General features: G+C 48.0%; 1 protein-coding gene across 3 annotated transcripts in view; it reads left to right on the forward strand.

Moving 5' to 3' along the window:
- HEBP2 (heme binding protein 2) overlaps nt 1-9590 on the forward strand; it is a 96873-nt gene extending 87283 nt beyond the window's left edge. For all 3 annotated transcript variants that reach the window (XM_069608082.1, XM_069608083.1, XM_069608081.1), the window contains one exon: nt 8973-9590. In XM_069608082.1, the coding sequence (XP_069464183.1) occupies nt 8973-9150 (178 nt within the window). In that variant the 3' untranslated portion in view covers nt 9151-9590. The remainder of the gene's footprint in view (nt 1-8972) is intronic.
- The last annotated feature ends 460 nt before the right edge of the window (nt 9591-10050 follow it).

Below are 10050 nucleotides of genomic sequence, written 5' to 3' on the forward strand. Positions count from 1 at the left end.
CCTTTCATGCCATGATTGCCAGGGCATCCGAGCTCTTCGAGCTCTGCCCTGAAGCAAAGAAGAAGGAAGGTTTCCTCTATCAACAGCATGAGGCCAAAAGGAAGACGGTCCTCTCGGTCCCGTTACTTGGGATGAGGGGCTGTTGCTCCTGAAGAACCCATCCACGACCCTTGCCAAGAGAGACCGGTACGAGAAGAAGTACCGTGTCCCGGATTCCACCCCTCTGTGCCTTAGGGCGCAGCCGACCCCGGTTTCGGTCATCTCGGCGGTGGCTAAGAAGAAAGCGGCAGGGGCTACGGCTTCGACTTCAACCTCCCCCCCGGACGGTGAGGGTAAGAAACTGGACGCCATGGGGCAACGAGTCATATCGTCGGCGACGACGATTAAGGCGGCCAACACCCTAGCAATTGTGGCCCGCTACGACGGGGAGCTTTGGTATAAGATAGCTCCTCTGCTGGACTTCCTCCCGGACGACAAGAGGGCGGAGGCCCTGGAGATCCTGCAGGAAGGCGAGGTGGCGTCGGACCATGGCATAACGGTGGCCACAGACATTGCTGACACCGGTTTCCGCCAGTTGAGCAACAGTGTTTGTCTTCGATGGCGTGGTTGGCTCAAGGCGACCGAGTTCCGCCAGGATATGCAAACCAGAGTTTTGGACATGCCCTTCGACGGGAACAACCTATTTGGCAAGACAGTGGACGAGTCACTACAGGCCATCAAGGCCGACACGGAGACGGGCGGGGCCTTGGGGGTTTTGCAGCAACGACGGCCACCCTTTCGGAACTCTGGAGGCAAGCAAGGTGCCTCTAAAGGATTCGGCGGTGGCTCCTCGACGTACCGCGAGGCGGCCTGCTCCTCATCGCAGGAGGCCTACAGAGGATGCGGCAAGTCAGGAGGATCTTGTCGTCGTCGCCAAGGAGGCCAAGGTGGCAAGGCCACTGCCAAGCAGGACTGAACTGGCCGTAGCGTCGGGCCCCCACCTGAGCACCCCGGTGGGAGGCCAGCTGGTGAAGTTCATCAGCTTGTGGGAGTCCATCTCCACCGACCGATGGGTGCTGGATGCCCTGGCCCGCGGGCACACTCTTGAGTTTCTAAAGAAGTGCCCACGCATTCCACCCGTGGCCAGGAAGGAAAACCACGTCCCTCAACTGCTGCTGGAAGTAAGGGCGATGCTGAAGAAGGGAGCCATCGAGCTCGCCCCAAAGAAGCTCCGGGGCTCTGGAGTGTACTCATAGTACTTCCTCGTAAGAAAGAAGACCGGCAGTTGGCGACCAATCCTGGACCTTTGTCGTTTAAACAAGTACATCAAGGCCCAGAAGTTCCGGATGGTCACCCTCCAGCACGTGCTGGGGCAGCTGGAGGAGGGCGACTTTCTATCGTCGCTGGACTTGGAGGATGTCTACTTCCACATCCCCATTCTAAAAGGACATCAAAAGTTTCTCAGATTCGTAGTCCAAGGACGACACTATCAATTCAAGGCCCTTCCCTTCGGATTGAAGTCGGCGCCCAGGGTATTCCTGTGGCGGTGCGGCTATGCCTGCAGGGGATCCACGTCTACCCCTACCTGGACGATTGGCTCATCCGAGCAAAGACAAGAGAACTCGCCGTCGGGCACACCACGAAGACCGTTCAACTGCTCACGGATCTGGGTTTCTCCATCAACTTCACCAAATCCCACCTGGTTCCGTCGCAGGTCGCACTGTTTCTGGGAGCCAAGCTCGACACAGTAGCGCGAATGGCCTCCCCGTCGGAGGAAAGGACGAAGGCCATCATGGGCAAGGTGCAGCGGCTGTTGGCCATGGATGTGGCCAGGGTGAGGTCCATCAAGTCCCTTCTCGGCATGATGTCCTCATGCATCTACCTAATGCGCCTGTGCAGACTGCGGATGCGGCCACTGCAAGAGTTCCTCGACGCCCAGTGGATGCAAGCGTCGGGCAGGTTCAAAGACAAGATCCCGCTCAACAAGAACTTCCGCCAAGCGATCCGGTGGTGGGGCGCCCGCGCGCATCTGGCGGCGGGTGCGGACTTCCAGACCCCGACGCATCAGGAGACGGTGACTACGGATGCCTCCCTGGAGGGGTGGGGAGCGCACACCGGAGATCTCCACGCAAGAGGCCTTTGGCTCCCAGAGGAGAGGTCACTACATATCAATATCCTGGAGCTCTGAGCTGTGTTCTGGGCTCTCAGGTCGTTCCTCCCGTCCCTCAAGGGCAAGGTGGTGAGGATCTTCACCGACAACACCACCACAATGTTCTACATCCGGAAGCAGGGAGGCACCAGATCCCCAGCCATATCCAAGGAGGCCCAGGATCTGTGGAACTGGACCGTCGCCCAGGGGATGTTTCTGGTGCCCTTCCACCTGGCAGGAATAAAGAACACAATCGCAGACTCGCTCAGCAGGGAGCTGCGCTCGTGCCACGAGTGGGAGCTGCGGCAGGATCAAGTGGATGGGGTATTCCAACGATAAGGCAGTCCCCAGATCGACCTATTCGCGACGACGACGAACCCCAAGTGCCGGCAGTTCGCCAGCAGGTTTACCCAGCCGGGGAGCATGGGCGATGCCTTCTCATTCCCCTGGGACGGCCTGTTCCTGTATGCATTCCCGCCGTTGCTCTTGTTGCTGCGACTCATCAACCAACTCAAGAGGTCCCGGTGCAGGATGATCCTCGTGGCACCTGCGTGGCCGAGACAGATCTGGTTCCCGGACCTTGTGGACTTGTCAGCGTCCCCCCAGTCAAGCTGCTGGCGGACGCAGATCTCCTCGCCAGAGGAGGCGGCGCCATCCTCCATCACGACCCAGGGTCGCTGAACTTGCAGGTCTGGCTCCTGCAGCACTAGAGTTTGGAGGGTACGATATCTCATCGGACTGCAAGGAGGTGCTTGCAAAGGCCAGGGCGTCCTCAACTCTCAAGTGCTATGGACATAAGTGGAAGAGGATTTAACCCTCTGCGGATTACGGCCCCTCAAGTGCTGCCGTACTTATTGTCGTTGGCCAAGGCGGGGCTGGCCCTTGCCTCCATCAAAATCCATCTGGCAGCTATCTCCTGCTACACCAGAACTCTGTGGCGCTCATCCCTGTGGTCCCATCGCCTGGTGAAGGAGTTCATGAAGGGACTGTTCCGATCGTTCCCGCCGGTGAAGGCTCCGGCCCCACCGTGGGAGCTCAACGTGGTGCTGACCAGGCTCATGGGGCTGCCATTCGAGCCTCTGCTTTCTGCACCGTTGAAGTTCCTGTCGTGGAAAACAGCGTTTCTTGTGGCCATCACCTCTGGACGACGAGTGGGAGAGATCCAGGCCCTCTCCTGTAAACCTCCATACCTGACTTTCCACGAGACGAGGGCGGTGCTGAGGACGCACCCCTCCTTCATGCCCAAGGTGCCGTTGTACTTCCATCTCAACGAGCCCTTGGTGTTACCTGTTTTCTTCCCGTCACCTTCGTCGCCGGCCGAGAGGACTTTGCACTCGCTGGATGTAGCTGGAGCGCTGAAGTTCTACATGGACCGCACAAAGAGTTCTCGGAAGACATCACAGCCGTTTGTGAACTTTGGACCTGTGAACCAAGGGAAGGTCCTCTCGAAGGCTTCCATTTCCAGATGGCTCTCCGACTGCATCATGCACTATCACCGGTTGGCAAACCGACCGTTGCCGGGCCGTCCGAGAGCCCATTCGACCAGAGCGATCGCTGCTACCACGGCGTTCCTATCTGGTGTGCCCCTGCTGGACATCTGCAGGGCTGCTACGTGGAGGTCGACGCACACCTTCACGAGATTCTACTTCGTCGACTGGGATTCCAGGGAGGAGTCCAGAGTCGGCCAAGCAGTGCTGCGCAACCTGTTCGCCTGAAGGTGGGCCTGGTGAGGATGTAAGAGATGCTTAATGTTGAGTTGATGAAATGCTTAATGTTGTGCCTTGCCCCCTCCCATGGTTGTGCATGTGTGTACTGCTATGTATACTTGTATTCATGAGCATGTGAATCCATGCCAGACCCCATGCTGGAGAAGGAACAAGTTACTTACTGTAACTGTTGTTCTCCAGCATGGGTCTGGCATGGATTCACATGCAAACCAGGGACGTCATTTCACCAAAATGCCAGGGGTAGCGGAAGTGACATCACACGACCCTTGACACCTGATGACATCACAGGAAGTGATGTCATTTGACCCCACCCCCCAAAGTGATGTCACGGAAAGCGATGGAACACGACCTTTCACCTGTTGACAAAACAGGAAGTGGCATCACATAGCATTGTACACTACGAAAAATATGGTTACGATATCACTATAATGTAATGTACATTTCATAGAAGAATGGATCGTCATATGGATCGTTAAGATCAGTGTTCATAGGCCCATATTACCAAATTACTGTGAATGCAAGCAGACGTCCATGACCAAATGATAATGATGTGTCAACATATATTGAAGTTTTCAACTTATTCCAATGCAATTATGTTAAAAAGTAGAATTATTTACACATGTATTACTTATAGGAATGAATATGTGATAAATGGACATTAACAGATGTTTTATCAAACTCCCTCTTGTACGCCTATATGCTTTTATGACTCGAAATACAAGCTGAAATTGCAAATATAAATAGTCTTACCCTGGTTTGCAAAATGCCTCTTCTCCCTTGCGGGTGGGTGCATTGTAGCCCAGGAAAGCCGGCTTTCCGTGGCATAGGGTGAAGGCTGAGCGAGGACAGTGGGAGTCTTCTGCGGGAAATGCCTCCTCTGGGCCCTGAGCCAGAACTGCTTACTGTGCGCCTGGACCGTGCGCTAGCTCTCCCGGCTCTCGTATAGCCTGATCAGGGCATGTTCATCCGTTTGTGCCATTTGCACCGTTGTTCCCTTTGTTGCAGCTCAGCTGATATTTTACTAGGGCTATAAACTCCTCTTGTGCCGGAGTGCAACTCTTCTTGCTGTGAAAGCTGACACGCTGCCCTCGCCATGAAAGTGAAACAAAGGTTATCTCCATGGAGAAGAGGTCTCCCACGGCTTTAATGAGCTGAACTCCCGCGGCCGATTTTCAACACAAGAATTCGGTTCTGGACAAAATCCGGCTCTTCTAGTAATATGTTTAGTGACATGTAGGGACCGGAACCCGGAAATAAATAAATAAGACATGTTGCGTTGTGTATGCGCATTTGTAAGGAAAAATATTTCTCTCGCAGACAGGGCACACAGTTTTAACATACACAGCGCTTTTTTGTAGGCGAGGTCGGACAAAGTTCATGGTTGCCAGGCAACCATGACCTCGAGTGCCAGCCTCCAGACCTAGTGGAGCCGCGCCCGCCCCAGGCAGGCATCATGGAGCCTGCCCTGCAAGTCACTGCGCACGCGATTCAGCCCACCAGTGACTTGACTCCTAATTCTTTTTTAAATAATCAGAGGTTGAAGGCACTGGCAGGTTGACTCGCGAGCATGGTAACCCGCAAGGCAAGCTCCATGACCTCTGCAATCTTTTCGCGACCGTTGATTATTTTAAAAATAATTATGCTGCAAGGCCTTAATCAGAGGTCGCAAAAAGATCACAGAGGTCGCAAGGGAATCACCAGAGGTCGCAGTTGCGACCTCTGGCGACCCCCAAATGACGTCCCTGATGCAAACCCTCCCTCCTACCCCTCTGTGGCTCTTCACTTGGTCCTACTGCCACTTTACGTGCTACCAAATCTCAGGATGGCTGCCAGGGGAGGGGCTTATGGAGAGGGCAGTCATTGGCTGGGGGCAGTATGACCCAGAGACCAGTGATTGGTTACTGCTAAGAAAGACAGTTCAGAAACGAAACTGAAACTGATTTCTTTCTTTACCGAGGATTCCCAGCCTGACGATGGGGAATATTCATGAGCATGTGAATCCATGACAGACCCATGCTGGAGAACAGTTACAGGTAAGTAACTTGTTCCTTCTCCTACTCACACCTGACTGACGGTGCCAAAAGATCATGAATGCCATACTCTATGTTGATGCAATCGTCATAATAATTATAAAAGATATTGCAGTGGCTGAAACTCATTAGCTCATTTTGTTATGAAGGAGCAAACATAGCAGGCTCTTCGGATTTGGTTAGGAGATTAGAAACCACTATCACTTCAGAAAGACACTGCAATAAGGTGCAGGGGGGGGGGACCAATTCTAAAGTTATAGGGCTAATGGAAGTCACATAAGATTAACCTTGTCCCCCTCAAGAACCCCACAATAAGAGACCTAACATAATCAATAAGCCATGATGAAAGGTCATTGAATTATTTAAAAAATATCTTTTGGATCACATCATTAAAACTGTAATTCGCAACATGCAAAACCACACACAGTAAATAGCTCAGAAATTCGATTGGCTACTCCGAGGGGTTGGAAAGCAGACCCAAGGGTTTTTAACTATGTATGCCCAACGTTCGCCCATGATAACATCAGTAAAAAGGTTCATCTCTCATTGATAATCTGGAGCAGGACTTAAACACACAAGAATGGGAAGCAGTTTGAACAATTGTAAACATCATGGCCAAAGTATAAATCGCCCCGTCACCTGGTGTTGCATTTTTAAGTCATAGTTTTCAGTCACTCAACTGAGTTTCCATGTGTTGCTGAATCAACTATTGAAGAAAATGACAATTTTGTTCTTGCTTTAAGTACCTTAGGAGTGTCCCTGTATGGCGTGGAGGTCTGATAATAAGTCAAGATGACACCTTTAATTATTATCCTGCCATCAGAAGGCCATAGTAATGTGCTACCAGGTTCATCCTTTGGTAGGAGGATTGAAGTTCACATTTTTCAGTATGCCACAACTGAAATGAATCGCAGCTCATCCAATACCAAGTGTGCAGAAATAATGCCCTCTGTAGGCCTGAATGCAAACACAAACATGGCTTGTACAGTAGATAATTACATATGTACTGTTCTTCCTCCTATTACTCCATTTTGTTTGCACATTTTTTGTATCAGGATGTAAGACTGGTCCATGGACTGCTACTTCTACAATCCTTCTGCATAATTGTTATCAACCTCTGATGACAAATGGTAATGGTATGGGGCAGGCATTTTATAGATACCTGAACCATTCCTATAGAAATAATAGTTCACAGAAATTGACAATCACCCCCAACTTGTAGCATTATAGACACATGTCCAACCTCTCTAGCCTTGTTAAGTCTTTGACCTGAACTGGTAATGATCTAATTATTTGTGTTCAAGATAGTTTTAATGTTTTTGTCTTACTGTTCCTTACACAAAGGGGCACAGGAAAGTTATAAAAACACCTTTCTAATATAAGAGTAGACATTTCAGTAAAATCAGATTTAATCCAATTTCTGCCCCCAGAAATAATATTTCCTTCTAGTGGTCAATGAGAAAATGTCCACTAGAAGGCAGCACCAAACTTTCTATACATGGATTCCTATATTAAATTTCAAATTAAACTGAGGTCATTTGTTACCATCTAGTCGACATTTACAGACATTTCCGTTCCTGAATATGACCCAAACTGAAATGAGCCATATCATATGTTCCCCTTAATAATGTATTTTATGGTATTTGTATTTTACAAAGCATCATTTTGGAGTTGCCTATTGGATTTCCAAAGCTACATGGCTGAAAAACCTCAGTTAGCCACTTGTCAGAGAAGCACCAAATGGATTACATATTCAAACGGTGCGTAGTATTCCAATGATCCTCCATCAGACACTGGCCCTTCAAATTCTGTTGAGGAAATGAGCCAAGGAAAGTTCACTTCTATTCTCAACATTCAAAGATTTCTGGAAAATGTGATTGTACAGTTTGTTTGAAGAATACCAGTTTTGTCTGGAATCCCGAATACCCATCAAATTAAATATCCAGATTTTTGTTTATGGGTACAGAATCTATTTAACCATCCACTTAGTAAATATGCAAACTTTATATTTTGTTTACCAAGGCCTCTGTTGTAATCTGTGTGATGAGACACTTAGTTCCCCACAAGTGAGCGCACAATTGTTTGTCCTGCATGCAGGTTTGATCATTAATATACAGATAAGCCTGCCCGTGCCCCCCAAAAAATGTCCTCTTCCACTCCTTTACCCCATGATTTTTTTCATGTTTGGGTAGTGCATGTCTTATAGTTCACTGCAAAATTAATTTGAGCTCTTATCATGCCAATGTCATGCAACTAGAGCCAATAAAGACCTTATTTAATCATTAGCATTTTTGTGTGTGCCATTTTCCTTTTCTGTTATACATTCAGGACTACACGTCCAAGAATGCAAAGCGATAACTAGGTTGCATTAGCATAATATGCGACTGTGTTTTTGCTTCAAAATAATTATGCATAATATGCGTGCAGCAATAAAAGAAAAATGTTGTCTGCATTCGAAAAACACAGTTATCTGTGATTGTTTTTAGGGTTTCAATGAGTAAGTACAAAAACAGGCCTTTTGAAGACAAATGTGAAAACCTTGCAAACACACTACCAGAATTGGAAAAACAACCACTGAAACAAGGAATCCCTATGTACAAGTAAACTATCAGATTGGCTGTTCTAGAACAGTAGATATGGGGCAGATGGATTATTGGACTACCATGAACCAGATAAAGCAACAATTGTAAGAGCCATTCAATAAAATCCTTGCAGTTACTAGATTGCCTCAAGGCTCAATGGTCTTTCGTTCACAACATTAAAACTGGATCGAACATTGCCACCATCTTGAGGATGGCATGTTCCCAGTACCACAATGTGCTAGCAGCTATTTATAATGGGTGACCAATAAGGCCCTACATTGAGGCAGGACAAATCCCATATTTGAATGTGCCATCAACTGTGTGTGTAAGAAGTGAGACATAGATGCTTGGAATGGAGAAGTGATCTAGTCAGGCTCACATTGATTCCGTTTTCCACGTGAAAGCAAAGCTTACTAACTGTGTTGTGTGCAGTGGGGCAGGATTGGGTGCGGCTATTTGACTTTTTGACACCTATTAAAATAGTTGTCACTTTTTCTGTTTACAGGACTTTTGGAGGATTTACCAATGCAACAAAGAACCAAGAGCAACTTTTGGAATTGGGAGCAAGTTTGAAAAGGGATGGAAAGGTGTTCGACGAGAGGGTCTACTACACTGCAGGCTACGACAGCCCATTTAAAATGTTCAACCGATGCAATGAGGTGTGGTTGATAAAGATAAATTAGAACATGCAGAGCGCTCACTAGCTAATAGTTCGGGATCTACCGTTTAGGACAGAGCTGCTCACTGGACACCGTGCTCAGTCAATCAATGGCAAGTTCCAAGAGGAGGTACCAAAAAAAAGTACCAACAACTAAATCTCACAACTAGGAGTTAAGAGACTAAGGATCTGTTTTACAGTATGAGACTTGTTATGTGTTAATGATTATATACTAACTGTTCTACAGTCACAGGAATAACATGATCATGGATGAAAGCCAGTAATGGGAAAGGCATTTATTTGGTTCTAAACTCCATAATGACAGCATTCAATTAAAGGGGTTTGTCATATGTGCTTCATCTTCTGTCAGGTTCCATTGTTATATGTAAACCATTCCATGCATTTGTATTTTCACTGTACTGGAATCCACTGGGAAGGCAGTAAATAAAGGTGAAACATTTTAAATTATAGTGTTCCTGGTGGTCTTACTTGAATACTCCTGTTTGGATACAAGTAGGTAGGCACATTGGTGAATGTGCACTTCATGTTTTAAATGATGCCCTTTTATGGTGCCAAACAAATGTGGTATGTGTTGAATTTAAAAAAAATCCAGAATCACAGAGCTGATGATTTCATAAAGTATATATGTTTAATGAGCCAGCCATAGGAGTCTTTAGTACTGATATTGATGCAAGCTACCAGTTTCGATTGTCTGGTCAAAGGTTGGTTTAGGAGGGCCAACCGTCTGGGTAGTTTGCTGAGTTTAAGGGTTGGGAGGAGGCAATTGCCCCACCAAATAGGGATTTAGTACCTACAAATAACTTTGTTTCAGCAGAGAGATCAAATCATGCCCTCTACTAGTGAGTGAATGTGATCACTTATGCGAGCCTACTGCTTTTAGGTTCCTGGAATATACTAATGGATT

This window comes from Ambystoma mexicanum, chromosome 4q (assembly GCF_040938575.1).
Source record: "Ambystoma mexicanum isolate Mex_15411 chromosome 4q, UKY_AmexF1_1, whole genome shotgun sequence".
In the NCBI taxonomy this organism is placed as follows: domain Eukaryota; kingdom Metazoa; phylum Chordata; class Amphibia; order Caudata; family Ambystomatidae; genus Ambystoma; species Ambystoma mexicanum.